Source organism: Candoia aspera, chromosome 6, assembly GCF_035149785.1.
Source record: "Candoia aspera isolate rCanAsp1 chromosome 6, rCanAsp1.hap2, whole genome shotgun sequence".
NCBI lineage: Eukaryota > Metazoa > Chordata > Lepidosauria > Squamata > Boidae > Candoia > Candoia aspera.
Genome location: NC_086158.1, coordinates 74,991,890 through 75,008,078, shown reverse-complemented (window position 1 = coordinate 75,008,078; position 16,189 = coordinate 74,991,890). Strand labels below are relative to the sequence as shown.

Below are 16,189 nucleotides of genomic sequence, written 5' to 3'. Positions count from 1 at the left end.
AATAGAAAGAGTTCCAGCCATGATCGTACTCTGACAGAGGGGTAAGACTGATCATCACAGGGAAGGTCTTTTTGAACAAATTTTGGGTCCAAGCCCTCCTAGGAAAAAGATCCAAATTTATGGCAGATTCCTATTGACAGCTCTCTCAGTGTCTGTCAGGCACCATGCACCGATTTTTACATTAAAAATTATTCTAATTAAATCTCTATCTATATATATATTTGCAAATCTGTACATGCTTTATCATAGTTAAATAATTTTTAATGGAAAAATATTCTAATTAAAAAGAAATGAAAGTTGGCATGTTATCAAGAAAAGTGACCAACTCTGGTATCCATATTTTCCAAGAATTTTAAGTTTTCAGACCTACCTTTGCTGTTAAGTAGAGTTGTCTCCCAATTATTTGTGTGCTCTCAAACATGTCTTCTCCAGGACCTCTGGCAATGCACATCTTGGCCTAGGTTGGATTTCAGAGCAACAATTTAGAAAGGAAATACCATATGTGGTTGACCAGCCTTGATCTCTGCATCTGCTTCCTTCCGTTTTTTCTTTATTCCCTTTATTCTGAGTTCTGATTATAAACCCCTTTCACTTTCCCTTTAAGTTGCTGCTGATCAGGCAGCATATTTTATATGTGTCTAATACTTGGGTGGGTTTTGCTTGTTTGCTTAGATTAAACAGTCCTTACCAAAGAGTACAGCATCATTAATGCCAAAGTATTGTATGTGGTAACAGCTGATGAACTCCTGCATTCAGGGAGTTCTTGGGAAATATGGTGGTATCGATATGCAGCAAGTAAATAAAATAAATGCAGTCCAGGAAATCTTCATCTGATGCAAATGATAATTGGTGGACACTGCCTGAAGGAAAATTTCTATTAACTCTGGGCTGATTTTTTTTAAATAGTGAAATTAAAATGGACAACCTTGTGGTATGATGGACTTGACTTTCCTGAAGGAGATGAGGGAGAGGCCTCTTCTCAGGACTGCTCCATTGGGTCCTACAGAGCAGCTTCTCAACTGAGCAGGAGAAGAAATGAATGGACCACCAAGGTCCCTGTCAGCCATATAATTCTGCAGTTAGAACTAGGAGAGGTATCAAAGAGGAATGGGGAGCTAGAATTTGCCTGCAATGGATTCCTTCTCAAATAGTCTCTTCAAAACGATGGGCCACTCCTGAGGATGAGAAAGGCCATGACTAGCTCATCCTCACAATCATTTTGTGAGAACAATTGATTAATGATGAGTTTGTGAAGGCACATGGAATACTGTCTAGTTTAGCAGTAGTAGTTCTGTAAGTATTGTGGTCAAAGCCCAAAACTATACAAATCAGAAAATTAATAAAATTACTAAAACTCACATCAATAAAACATTAACATTATTCCGTACAGTCGATGGTGTCTGTATTCTGCAGACCATATAGCAGAATTTAGAGACATATGGAGAAATTAAGTCATTCTGATCTGCTAAAAGGTACCAAAGATGGAACTTCACTATGCATGGAATTATATATGTATGGGTGCCTTATAGAGAAAACCGTATAAAAGAAAATGGGATATGGTTGCTGTACAGTAAAACCAGCTTCATCTGGGATTTTTCTTATACTACCCTTCCGGTACATCTGTTGCTAGCAGATTAAAATGTGCTAACAATGTAACTCTTCCCTATTTTGATCTTTCAGTTTAACTTCAGAACCTGGCTGCGCTGAATGTACGTAGCTCTGGCCTTGAGAAGTTAGCAGGCGAGGCAAAACAGTTCTTCAGTCCTGGGACAGAAGAAAGTGTGTGAAAGAGACTCCCAACAGTCCTACCTGGACTTGTTATCCTTAAAGATGAAGGTTTTGACAGGCCTTTGAGGTTCTGTTAATATACCCCACAGCAATAAAGAAGTGCTCCTGGAATCCCTGTACGGTGTCTACTCCTTGATCTGGCCCACCTCAAAGGACTGACAGAACAGGAATCCCTCTTGGCAGACCCATTTCTCTCCCTACATCTAGAATTGTCTGGCTTAGCTCTAACTTGGCCTATTATTATTATTAGATTTTTATCCTGCCTTTTAATATGTAACTCAAGGCAGGGAACATACTTGATACTCTTGTGGGTTGGCTGAGAGAGAGTGACCGGCCCAAGGTCACCCAGCTGGCTTTGTGCACAAGGTGGGGCTAGAACTCCCGGTCTCCCAGTTTCTGGCCTGATGCCTTAACCACTGCACCCAACTGGCTATTAGGTGCAACAGAGTATTGAGAAGGAGCCAAATGATCTATCAAAGCCAGGCATGAGTGCATGTTATTACCCAACAGTCAGGGGATTATGATGTAACCAAAGGCAGCAATGGAATGATTATTTTTAATATCGCTTAATGGGCATCTAGACTATCCTGGGCATTTCACAGAATAATTTACTAGGTAAATTACCCTGAAGCCAAAACAACCAGATGCTCTCTTTGAAAGACAGTCTGGCTGGAGTCTAATTTATAATGTTCTTGTTTTCTTCGTCCTGAGTATTGTTGACCTCTGGAATATAAGAGGGAGGCTTCTGAAACCCCATATGATTTCAGCCACAAAAACCTCCCACTTTGATCCAGGTCCAATACTTACCCCACCTATTGGGCAGTAATTGCCCATGTTTTCACATGGCTCTCCTGTGTTGATGCAATGTGGGCCCTTGGTATTTGGAGACACATCACCCGAGTTAGAGGATGCAAAAGCTGCTACGTATGGACCCTGAAAGAGGAAGAAAGTCATATCAGTGACTCCCATTGATACCACAGAACTTATACTGCAGAATCACTGGCATCTGGTGAGGGGGTATGAACATTACAAGATGGCAGGCATGGCATAATCATAAAAGCCCTACTCTTTTATGAAAGCATGCAGGGTCAATGTATGTAGAAAAGGTGTTGGGACTGGCTTGCAGCACCACACCTATCATGATGCAAATTTTGACACACACACACGCATGCTCACGTGCAGAGGTTGCTGCACAGAACCATTCTCAAGTCTCAGTTAAGAAACTGAAATCCGTGTACTCTGCTTGGTAGCATGCATGATTTACAATAGTCCATTCCCTTACGAGACTAGACTAAGATGGCACGAGCGTATTTGAACAAGGTTGGCCAAACTGATTCGTATCAACATGGCCTTTAGTGAGACCTGACATTAATCACAACTTTTTAATTGTCTCCCACATTCGAGCTATATTCCGTGCTTTTGTATTTCACGCTTGAAAGACGGTTTTTCATAAAAAGGTGTACCACATGGAAATGAAAGTTCACTTTCTTATATTTATCATTTAATTTGTACTGCCATGCCTTGTTAGTAGAATTGATTTATTTAAATTTATTATAGCCACCTACTCCAATAAACTCTGGGCAGCTTACAAAACAGAAAAACAATAGAAACAGTTTGAAATGTAAAACCCCGACCAACACAGCCAAACAGTAACAAATCAGACCACACCAGGGGCCCCACAAACACAATCCTCAGGCCTGGGAAGAGGACCAGATTTTAAGCCCTTCTGGAACCCCAGGAGAGTGGGCTGCTGGCCCCCATTTCTTCAGCCAAGAAAGAAAGGAACACATTTCATTGTTCAGCCTGCTCCAATTTAGGCCCCTCCCCTTAGGCTCCTCAACTGAATTGTGCCTACAATCCCCAAATGTCTTGTTCAATAGGACAGGGAATTCTAGGAGTTGAAGTTGCAATGCTTCTCAAGAGTAACACAGTTACCAAAGTACTAATCAAGTACTAATAAAATCTTAAATATTGTTAAAATCTTAATTGAGAGTGATAGTTTGGGGTTAGGATTCCATGCATTGCATGGGAAAGGTCCCAGGTTCAAATCCCAACATCTTCACATAGCAATGGAAAGTTTCCTGTCTGAAACTCTGGTTATCTGCCAGTCACTGCCAACCACATTGGACTAGTTGAACTACTAGCTGCATTCAGTAGAAGGGCTGACTCAGCTTACTGAGTTACATAGGATGACGCACATGAGTTGTTCTTACCTTTCCTGGAAGGTATCCTTCATTTTTCTCTTGTTCAAAGAGGTAAGCGGCATAGCCAATATTGTCACTATTTATTAAACGGTTGGTGTTGTTCATACTGACAGGGTGAATGGCAAACCAGCTAGTAAATAATTAAAAGAGGTAAAACTGTTGGGAAAGCATTTATTTGTTTGTTTGTTTACTTACTAAATTACTTACTTACTAGTATGCCACCCATTCCCAGAGGCTCCAGATTTCACACCCCCACCCCCAAGCCCTCTCTCTCATCCATATAAATCAGCCATGCATGCCACAGACCCCACCTGTATATTGTAAAGCATCCTTCTCCTGTGCAGGCCAGAACACTTTTATAACTTATTCTGAAACACAGGAGGGATGAAGAGGACTGAAACATCATTGGGAGGGAGTTCCAGAGAATGGGGCACTGATGGAAAAAGCCCATCTCTGAGGCACTGTCAGATAACAATCCTGCAGGGATCAGACCTGGAGATGTATAAGACGTTGAAGGTGACAATCAACATCTTGGATCTCACCCAGAAGACCACTGGCAAACAATGGAGCTTCTGCAGCGGGGAGAACACCCGAATATATTTGGGCACATCCATCACTGCCTGGACCACAACATTTTGCACCAGCTGTAGCTTCCAGATGGTTCTTCAAGGGCAGCCCATTTAGAGTGTGTTACAGTAATCCAGCTGAGAGGTGACCAGGGCATGAGTGGCCATGAACAGGATCCGATGATCCAAGAATGGCTGCAACTGGCACACCAGATGGAACCAAAAGCACAAACTTCTCAAGGCCATGTAATGATTTCTCCAGCCATTAACGTCAGCAAGCTCATCTTAGAATCATGATGTTAAATAGATTTACAGCTTCAGATTCAGCTATCCATTGCTCTTTTTCCCCAAAGCATGAAGCAACATGTTAGAACACAAAGAAACCCAAGGCTAAATGTAACCCTGTGTGAATGTTTTGCAGGAACATATTTTTTTGTTTTTAAACAGATGAAAATCACCCTTCTAAAGCTCTATTCTTGGAAGGGAAGCTGCTAGTGGGAGGGTGGGCAGTTGATAATTAATAACCAGCAGGAACACACGTTTAACCCATCTCCCAGCAAGCCATACTTCCAATTCTGACCTCACCCTGCCTCTTGAGGTGAGAGGTGAAAGGTCCCCTGTGCAAGCACCGAGTCACGTCTGACCCTTTGGGGGGATGCTGCTTTCGCGACGTTTTCTTGGCAGACTATAGTGGGGTGCTTTGCCCTTGCCTTCCCCAGCTGTCACCTTCCCCAGCAAGCTGGGTGCTCATTTTACCAACCTCGGAAGGATGGAAGGCTGAGTAGGCCTGAGCTGGCTACCCGAGAATCCCAGCTGAGTTCTTCCTCTGAGATCGAACTCAGGTCGTGGGGAGAGTTGCAGCTGCAATTCTGCCACCTACCACTCAGTGCCACATGAACCCTGCCTCTTAGTTATCATTAAAAAACCGAACAAAACTGGGAGGTGCAGTTCCAATACCTGTGGAGGATACCAACCTGGAAATTCCTGGGGTGGGCACTTATATTCCTTCCTTTGTTCTTCACCCCACAAGTCAGCATCTCACATCTATGCCACACTTTCTTTCCTTCACCCTCCAGCCTTCCTGTCATTTCATCTTCACCAACTCATCAGACCAAGTATGAAGTAGTATAAAGGTGTGACGTAGGTAAAGGTGTTGGCCTTGAAGCAGGAAGACCAAGGTTCAAGGCTACCTTTGCCCATTCAAGCTCACAGGTGACTTTGGGCCAGTCACCCTCTCTCTCATCCCAACCTACCACACTATACCAGCCTTCCTGAGCTCCTATATATGTAGGCGATAAATCAATCGATCATGTCATTGCCCTGCTGGGAACAGAATGAACGAATACAATCTGCCTAGGATGGTTCCCTTCTGTTTTCAAAGGAGTTCTCACCTAAACATTCCAATCTCTTGGCCATTGTCTGCCACCATTTTCAGCACCACCATTTCTTTGTCTGTGTTTGATGAATACCTGGACAACATGGGGGAGGGGGGAGAAAAGAGAGACTTTCACAGCAAGTGGAATATTTAATTGTGGCCTTGTCAGGTACGTGCCAAGTTCCATTTTTATCTTGTTCTGGTTTTTCAGTTAATGATCCATGTTGCTTTATGGCTATGTTTATATCTATTACGAAAGAGCCCATCACCAGTCTCTTGAACCTCCCGGCATTGCCATTCCTATGCCCAGCAGTCGATACTCACCGTCCCTCATCAAGTAAGCAAACAGTGAGTGGAACAAGGAGGAACAAATAGTACCTTCTGAGTATCTTGTCCTCTCCCACTGGGCATGAATGGATTTTGGAAAATGATCAGGGAAAAACAACCATGAAAGGAGGGAAAGCATCGATGGAGAAACTGTTGCTAAAACCCTACCAAAACCTGAAGCCAACACCATTGCTTTGTGCTCGTTAAAGGCAACCAGAAGGGAAACCAGAACAGGCCGCCTTCTGATTCCTTGGTTTGTACCGTGGGTCATGATTTTTGGTTTTCCTTCTGTCTACAGCCCTCAAAGACTAGAGATGATGTTTTTGCTGCTCCTGTGAGGTTCTCTCCGCCCTAACTGATCAGGCAGAAGAGAAAGCTCAGCTTGATCACGGCACGTAACTTCAGGGAAACACCGCTTTAATCATTCTGGATAGGATCACAAGCTGTGGCCATATTTTAAGAACAGCAACCAAATTCCAGGAATGCCAACCAACCCTCAAACATTTGCCTCCTCCCACTCTAGAATTACTGTTGGTTGCCCAAGGACTGTAAATGGACTTTCTGTTTCCAGTTATAGAGCTTAGGCAGTGCCAACTGATGCAAACCATAATAATGAAAAGAGATGAAACATGATGCAACTCCAGGCCTTCTCTATTTGCATCCTGACCCTGGACACAAGTCACATGGTTTGCACTGCCATCTTCCAGCACACACGTTGTCATTTGATCCCCTTGCCCGGCCCCACCCCCTGGGTTGTCTATGACCAACGGGGGTAAAGGGAGCAATGATGAAATGAGCATCACGATGCTGCAACTCAAGCTCCACCCCTTTTCTTTGTGCATTGTGATGTCGCACATAAAGATATCAGGTCAGAGCAGATGTTGTGACATTGTGGTCCTTGTTCTGTCATTCCGATGAAACTACTGCATTTTACAGATACTTCTGCCTATATGTACCAAGTCATCTTGTCTGCCTCCTGAAGAATCTGTATAACGACCAAGTAGCAACAGTAAGAACAGACCACGGAACAATGGACTGGTTTAAGATTGGGAAAGGAGTATGGCAGGGCTGTATACTCTCACCCTACCTATTCAACTTGTACGCAGAACACATCATGCGACATGCTGGGCTTGAGGAATCCAAGGCTGGAGTTAAAATCTCTGGAAGAAACATTAACAATCTCAGATATGCAGATGATACCACTTTGATGGCTGAAAGCGAAGAGGAACTGAGGAGTCTTATGATGAAGGTGAAAGAAGAAAGTGCAAAAGCTGGCTTGCAGCTAAACCTCAAAAAAACCAAGATTATGGCAACCAGCTTGATTGATAACTGGCAAATAGAGGGAGAAAATGTAGAAGCAGTGAAAGACTTTGTATTTCTAGGTGAAAAGATTACTGCAGATGCTGACTGCAGTCAGAAGACGCTTAATCCTTGGGAGAAGAGCAATGACAAATCTCGATAAAATAGTTAAGAGGAGAGACATCACACTGACAACAAAGGTCCGCATAGTTAAAGCAATGGTGTTCCCCGTAGTAACATATGGCTGCGTGAGCTGGACCATAAGGAAGGCTGAGAGAAGGAAGATAGATGCTTTTGAACTGTGGTGTTGGAGGAAAATTCTGAGAGTGCCTCAGAAGATGAAACCAGTCCATACTGCAGGAAATAAAGCCAGACTGCTCACTTGAGGGAATGATATTAAAGGCAAAACTGAAATACTTTGGCCACATAATGAGAAGACAGGACACCCTGGAGAAGATGCTGATGCTAGGGAGAGTGGAGGGCAAAAGGAAGAGGGGCCAACCAAGGGCAAGATGGATGGATGATATTCTAGAGGTGACAGACTCGTCCCTGGGGGAGCTGGGGGTGTTGACGATCGACAGTCAGCTTTGGCGTGGGCTGGTCCATGAAGTCATGAAGAGTCGGAAGCGACTAAACGAATCAACAACAACTGCCTGTATGTCACTCCTGCCTAAATTCTATTGTTGTGCCTGTTTTCTTGGTAATCTCCCATAACCTGTTGAGGGAATAATTGCCTTTAAAGGTTCCCAGTTATTCTCTGCAACCAGTAATAAAATCAGCATTGCACTCAGCAACCAGGGAAATGGTTTTTCTTGTAAAGGGCAGTCATGTGCATGTCACTAGCTAAATTATTTTATTTCTTCTATTAAAAATACAAAACTATAGTAAGATAAGACTATCATTTATTGTGTCCACCTAATTATCCATAGTAAAACACAGATACACCATTCAAAATTCTTATTCATACAGAGGATAAGGCTGATGTGGGGCAGTTAATGTATAAGGAAGTCCCGAAGTTTTAACTGTGATATGAAAGAATGCAAGGCTAATTGCTTCTGTGCACTCACGCACATGTGGTACGTACATTTAAAGTGGCTCTTCTGGGAACATTCAGTAAATAACCTTTAATACTATATTAATTACAGATGAGAATGAGCTTCCTTGTTATTTGTGTGGTAATTTCGGTCATGCCAAACTGAGTTAGCAAATTTGAAACTTTTAATTGGGAGAAAAAAAAAATTCCCTAGTTGTTTTTAGTTTTCTTTTCTACAAGATTAACACCTGAAGCTTAGTTAGCAGTAAGGTATCAGTCTGTGTGCGTGCACATTGTCCCCTGTCCCAAAGTGCTGAACAGCTATCACTGTTATCACAGATAACGTTGTGTTACTTATTATCATTGGTCTTCTGGCCAAAAGTTTTAATACCCTGCTGTTGTTTACTTTTATATAAGGAATGAATGCATTCTATTAACTAACAGCAGAGTTGATTAGTACAGGTAGTCCTTGCTTACCAACGGTAACAGGGACCAGGAACTCCATGGCCAAGCAACATGGTTGTAAGGCGCAAGATCACGTGACCACATTGACTTACAACAGCACTTCCAGCAGTTCCAGTTGCCGTCATTAGGCAACTCCTGTGCAATCCCAGCATCCCGCAGTCACATATTCACTAATTGCCATCTCCTGCATCTTCTCCATTGATTTTGCTTGTCAGAAGCCAGCAGGGAAGGTTGCAAATGGCAATTACGTGACCGCAGGATGCTGAGACATCATAATTGCGAGCCTGTTGCCGAGCACCTGAATTGCGATCACAGGACCATGGGGACACTGTGACGGCTGCAACTACAAGGACCCATTATAAGTCCCCCTCGCTCAGCGTCATCATAACTTCTGTATTGCTCATTGTTTATCCACATAGGGCTCAGCAGATTTGCAAAATACATATCATGTCCCATAGTCATTGGGTTTTTTTCTCTCTCTCTTTTGGAGCTATGATTATGCACAACTTTAGCATGTCTCCCCTTAAATAAAAATCAGAGATATTCATTATATCTCTAATAGGTGGACATCTAAGTCCAGTTCTCAATTTTAATGAGAAGACAATGGGTTGATGGGCCACCTCTTCTTAAAGGTTTCCCTGTAAGCAGCTCTGGCTGATGGAACGGTACACTTCGAGAGCAGTGAAAATGAGCATCTGTGAACACAGAAGCTGTATCAGACGTCAGAAGATTACTTCTCCTCTTGTGCAACACTTCAGAGCCTTGAACCACACGGACAGCCAGATATGTTTTTGGGTTCTGGAAAAAGTTCGTGCTTCAGGAACTCAGCTTCTTCACCGATTGAAAGCTAGAGAGATTTTTGTATTTTTAATTTGCATACCTTGACTCCCCATGGAGTGAATGAGGAGTTAGATTGGATGTGTTTTTGAATCTGTTTTATCCTTGGTTATAAAGTTTACCTTTTTAGTTTGTTATTCTTTTCTCCCACTTCCCTCTCCTCTTCTACATTATCTAGGAGCTTCGCTTTAAATCCCTTGCACTACAGTCAGATGTTAATCATTACGGCATCATTCTGTACTCCTTATTTAGTTTGGCCAGGCTTATTTCACTTTATTTATGCAGATGATATCTTGTACCCAGCTTATGTACTTGCTTGGATGTAGGTATATATCTTCTTACCACTAAGAATACAATTTAACCTTGTATTTAATCATTTTAAGGTGTGGTCTGTTTAACAGGAGTTTACAACAAATTATATTTTAATTATACTACTCAAGTAAGTGCTATTTTTATTTATATTTTTATGTTAGGTTTATTTGCATTATTTTAATTGGTTGTGATATATGATTATTTATACTTTTCCCTTTTTCCTTTGTTTTTTCCAGAATCATTATAACCCTATATTTGTGACTACTGATGAAGGCTTATAAGCCGAAATGCGTTTAGTCAGGTTTTTGTATGTTAGTTAGTAAGGTTGCTTGATTTTCCTTTGCTTGATTATCTTTATAATTCTACATCTAACACTAATAAATATTATCGTTTAGCATAATTTGTGGCCCATTACATTGTTACTTGACCTTGTTGTTATCTTGAAGTATGAACAAAGTAAGTCATAGTATTCCAGATATAGCTCCTATAAAACAGCTATAGGATCCAGTTTTTTGTTGAGCAAGTTCTAAACAAACAAACAAATAATTGTTTAGAGCAGGGTTTCTCAACCTTGGCAACTTTAAGCTGTATGGACTTCAGCTCCCAGAATCCCCCAGCCAACATGCTGGGGGGAATTCTGGGAGCTGAAGTCCATATAGCTTGAAGTTGCTAAAGTTGAGAAACACTGGCTTAGAGCAAGTGAATACTGTGTCTTAGCTGAATTATAAGACCCACAATACTTCCATTATAATTAATAAAAATGCCTCAAGACTTTCCCCTATTTACCTGTGTCTTTCAGAGTCTGAATTCTGAAGGTAAGAAAGAGGACTTCTGTTGATCTGGCAGTTCTCTGCCAAACCTGTGCTGATGAAAACGTGCCCTTTCACCATATTTTGATGGGCCATCTCAATACTCTGAAAATTAGAAAATAGGGATAAAACATGGAAATTGAGACACTTTGATTTGCATCCTGCTTTTTTGCTAATGAAGGTAGTTACATTACCGAAAATCAACCACAACAAAGAGTCTCGTGGCCCCTGAAAATCTCACAGATCTTATCATGGCAGACATTCTCATGGACCGGAGTCACAAAGAAGTGTGGCTCTGAGAATGCATGGGATAACCCTTCCCTCGGATGATGCCATATTGGCCAGCAACCCTCCCAAGCCAAAGGGTGGCTGCTTGAACACTGATGTGTTATAATTATATTATAGTATAAGAAAATTCTGCTTCAGAGTAATGCATACAGGCAGGCTGCATCCTATCACAGAGGTAAATGTAAACAAATCCTATTTATGCCACTCGATATCTCCTAGATCAGGACCTGGTAGTACTATCAGATATCAGCCTGCAATGGAATATTAACATCACAATCTGATGTGTATTTAATGAGAAAAGCTCTCCCTGAATTGAACACATTTGGAACCTTATTTACTTATGTAGTAATTATGCTAAATAAATCAAAAGAAACATATGCATCTGTTGAAAAAGGTAAGGACTCCTTCAGTTGAGCTCAGCTCCTGGTGACAGCAAGGGAACATCCATGTAGTTTTCCTCAAAACAATGCAAAAGTGGTTGACCATTGCCTTCTTCTAAGTCTTTTTCTCCCCTTCTGCAATTTCCCAATGGTCTCCCATCCCACTACTAACCAGTGGCAATCCTGCTTAGCTTTCTTTGAGATCACCCAAGGACAGCTAGATGTTATCACCTGAACCGTATATAGACCATGAAGGAACTGCCCATCCAACTGTTCATTTTTAACCTTGTCTACATTGCTACCTTCTGGGTCAGCCTACTGCATCCTGCAATTAATAGGTCAAGGTTTTAGCCGTCCACCTCCCCAGAAAGCAAGATCCTTCCAGAGCTCCTGGATACAGTAAGGTTGGAGAAATCTTAGCAATGGGATTGTTTTCCCATTAGAATCCAATTTATCTTCCAGGTTCCTACAGTGGGTATTTTCTCAGGGTCTCCAGGCTGTGGAGGAAGGAGCTGTTCTCTTGGAGGAATGTCCAAAGGATGATGAGAAGCAATTTCATACCATTACATGCAGTTAATATGCTAGATTGGACATGGTCTTACCTTTAGGATCCCTTTGATAGTGGCAGTCAGTGATGGCTTTATAAATCCTCCACTTGTTATCAAAAAGAGGGTGTGTTGGAAATAGCCTCCAGGTCCAGAATGGGTATGAGTTCCACTCAATATAACATTGTCGTGACTGTAGAGATCTCCATATTTATCTTTTAACTGTTTCATTACCTTAAAAAAAGGTTTGCAAGAAATATATCCTCTTACATTGTAGATTTTACTTTTATATAAAATCTTTCCAAAAGAACAAGGAGAGGAGTAATACTGAAGGCATTCAGCAATGAGAATTAGAAGTGCATGGGTGTACACACATTCCCAGAGAAAGTGTGCTAAGGCACTTTGAAGACACACACCTGTATGCGTTTATCAAGGCATTAAGCAGGCTTCTGTAGGGAAAACTCTAAATCACGCCTGGTGATGTTAGGATTGTAATCCACATCCACTAAATCAGGATAAGAAAAGCTGTTTTAATTACAGTGCGTGTTATGGGACCAGGATTAGACCTGAAGGTTATCTGCAGTGATGAATTAAATACATTAAATAATCCATAACACAGAAAGCTTAGCCAGAAAATGGAAGCCAGCTCCCGCTAGGAATTGATACCCGACGGTCTACATGTAGAACTTAACTAAAATTAAAGATCTATCTCTTAATTCCTAATTTTCTACTGGTGGGGCATTCAGGTATATCTCTCTGGGTTTTTTCCCCTAAGAGTTACTGTTGCTCTTTCCCCCTTTCTGTTTCCTTTTTTGATTTTGGATATTATATGGTCAATGAAAAATCATTTGGTGAAATCCAGCTCCATTCCTCAAATCCCAAGGATTTCATCTGAATTCTTTCAGATATCATCTGAATAATTTCATCCTCTGAAATTATATTGCTCGTAGCTGTACAACCTCCTAGATCTTTAAGTAATTATCATTACGTCACTGTGGTAAGGAGTGTTGGTGTGTTTCAGTTCATATAAAGCAAAAAAGAAAAGGTCAGGTCACATCAGGTCCTGGTTATTCCCCACTTACCTCTAGCCTCAGTCTTTGAGACATCATTCCTAACTCAGCAACCACGAACAATACTCGTTTGGTGTTATTCTTTCGCTCCGCAAGGATGAAACTTCTGCAATATTGTCGTGAGATTATGCCGGCACCACTCTGATCTAGACTGCCATAGCCCATCTACAGCGGAACGCAAGATTTCATTATTTATTCACTTACTTAAGATTAGAAACTGCTTCAGTGGTGATTGGCTGTGAGCGGCTAAGTGAAAAAAATATATACATATAGGAATATAATTACTTACACTCCTTACTCATATTACTCATATCAAAATGTGGCTGCACGGGCAGTTTGGGGAGCCCTTAGAAGGGCACATATAACACTTCTGCTGCGCGAGCTGCACTGGATGCCAGTTTGCTTCCGGGTCCAATTCAAGGTGTTGGTTATCACCTTTAAAGCCCTGGGCAGACTACCCAGGCATGGGGCCAGACTACCTGAGGGACCGCCTCTTCCCCATTACATTGACCCGTCCCACCTGGTGAGGCAGAGACAGCAGTCCATGAGGGATTACTGATTGGCAGGTCCAGGAAGAAGGCCTTCTCTGCCACAGCACCCACCCTTTGGAACAAGCTACCCCCAGGGGTAAGACAGGCCCCCGCTATCCCAGCCTTTCGGAAGGGAGTAAAAACATGGCTATGCCACCTGGCCTGGGATGGGAGGGGGGACAGCCATTCATGGGGGTGGTTGGCCCATGAGGGTGCCAAGATTAAGATCTTCCCATCTTGAATTTTATATTTTATATTCTATATTCTGTATTTTATATTTTAGACCTTGTATTTGTATTTTTTTGCATTTATATTGAATTCTTTTAGTGACTTGCTATTTTTATTTGTAAGCTACCCAGAGTAGTCATACACAAGATGGGCGGCAGAGAAATTTAATAAATAAAATAAAATAAAATAAATATAGGAACAATAATTACTCTCTCACACATGTCATCATCCTGTACCAAGGAGCAGCAAGTAACTCATATAAGCCCTGATCTTACTATAAGAGGAGATCTAGTCATTTCAACCCCCAAAGGCCTTTCGGAACAGCCAAGCTTTCCTAAACCAACATAGGGTTGTTGCCACAGAAGACCTTGTGATCCCTGGTGGGAACACTCCTTCAGAGTAGGGTCCCAAAAGGAGCCCCCTTCCAGATTCTACTGGGGGAAGCAAGCTGGGTATCATTAACCACACACATAACCCAATCCTCTCTCTATCAGAAGTATCCTAATCTGAGACTCCAGGACTGCATGTGGCTTCTCAAACCTTGGGTGTGGTCTCCAAAACCCTTCTGAACATTTCCACCAAACTGTAATTTGTATGGGAAAGAAAGGAGAAGTTATCAAACTCACAAGGGGGAACTTTAAACAAACAAAACAAAACAGTGTGTATGGAAATGTTTCAGCTCAGGTAGGCAGAGTGGTGCATTACATTATTTACTTATTGGTATATTTTTCCTAAGAGAATCTTGAGGAGGAATGTACAGGAGTTGTAGAAGAAGGTTGGAATGAATGCAATGGCGTGTGGGAACAACCTTGGGAGAGTCACCAGCCGAAGAGGGGAGCCAGTATTCACTGTCGTGCTTCTTGTCTGTACCACCTTGAAGGGCTAAGAAGGAAAGAAGAAGCCAGAGGAGAAAAAAGTGGTCCTGGCTGGGAGCTTTAGCTTGCTGTGACATAGAAGATTGGAAGGAAGGCAGTTCAGAGGACCAGAGTGGGAATATTTTGGGACTGGAGGGGAAAGGGCTTGATGTCTGGTTTCTGGGGGGTAGGCCGGGACTGGAGGAGAAGCCTCCTCTCCCACTGCAAGAGGTCAGAAGGCATGGGGCCCCGTGCCGCCAAGCTAGGATGAGAGCGTGATAGAAGGGGGTCAGGTGGGAGGCTCTGAAGAGAGTAGGCAGGAGTTTGGGTAGGATGTTAGACGGTTGGGGTACGGAGGCTGTGAGCTATTGAATCCAGGCAAATACTCACCAAAGGTACTTCAGCTATTGGACCAGTGCAATCTGCCCGACCAACACCAACTAAGTAACCCTCTTTAGAAAATACAGAATTAACGCCTGAAAAACACACAGAGAAGAATTGGGCACTCCTTCCAACACAGAAGGGGGCAGTGCAGAATTTGGAATTTAAAAACGTATCTACTTTCTTAGACCTAGGTTTACATGGTTGAAAGAATGCTGCTTGGGGAGTCCAAAACTGAGTCTGATGAAACTGCCTTGAGAGCACAGCACCTTCAGGATGAGAAGTGTGTTCCCTCCAATCCCATCATTCCAATCCCATCCTTGGCAAGAAATCTCTCAAGTGCAGTTGATAATAACTTCATGAGCACCATTATCCCATTGGTATTACAGTGCTGATATAAGAAGACCAGAGACTTACCACCATTGCTGCCCTCACTTGGGAGAAAATAGAGGACTAAGAGGGATACAACCACTGCCAGCACTGTCATCACGAAGGCAGCAATAGCAACTCGTAGAGCAACAGCTGATTTGGATTAGTTCCTCTATTGAACAACTATAAAAAGAGAAGTAGAGGAAACAGGTCAAATAGAAGTAGTGGTAACCTAGGTAGATACTTTATGCATCTCTGGATAACCTCAGATATTTTTGTTCTTGTAAAGGAGGAGACAAGGCACCACACACAGTTCCAGAGACAGAAGTCAGCCTCAATAACAGATGAGGTTAGGGCTGCAAGATGGATATCCAGAGAGCATCCATAACTCTTGCCTCCAGCTACTTAATACTACTGCTGATCCTTGGGCAACTGCCTCACATTATCCAACAGTAGAGCCTGCCTTGATTTTATTTTTACATATGTAGCATGCACTGTGCCTGAAAAGTTAGCTATTGTCTTGTGTTCT

The 16,189-nt window shown here is 42.2% G+C and overlaps 2 protein-coding genes across 2 annotated transcripts in view; both read right to left on the bottom strand.

Annotated features, from left to right (window-relative positions):
* The window catches only part of LOC134500243 (putative neutral ceramidase C), a 33,847-nt gene extending 18,001 nt beyond the window's left edge, over positions 1–15,846 (bottom strand). Inside the window, exons 1-9 of the mRNA XM_063307429.1 lie at positions 15,709–15,846; positions 15,301–15,386; positions 13,311–13,463; positions 12,286–12,462; positions 10,993–11,120; positions 5,950–6,027; positions 4,002–4,122; positions 2,596–2,721; positions 371–457 (exon numbers count right to left, since the gene is read on the bottom strand). Of these exons, the coding sequence (XP_063163499.1) occupies positions 371–457; positions 2,596–2,721; positions 4,002–4,122; positions 5,950–6,027; positions 10,993–11,120; positions 12,286–12,462; positions 13,311–13,463; positions 15,301–15,386; positions 15,709–15,778 (1,026 nt within the window). The 5' untranslated portion in view covers positions 15,779–15,846. The remainder of the gene's footprint in view (positions 1–370; positions 458–2,595; positions 2,722–4,001; positions 4,123–5,949; positions 6,028–10,992; positions 11,121–12,285; positions 12,463–13,310; positions 13,464–15,300; positions 15,387–15,708) is intronic.
* The window catches only part of LOC134500247 (putative lysosomal acid lipase/cholesteryl ester hydrolase), a 265,244-nt gene that overhangs the window by 55,903 nt on the left and 193,152 nt on the right, over positions 1–16,189 (bottom strand). The window lies entirely within an intron of this gene.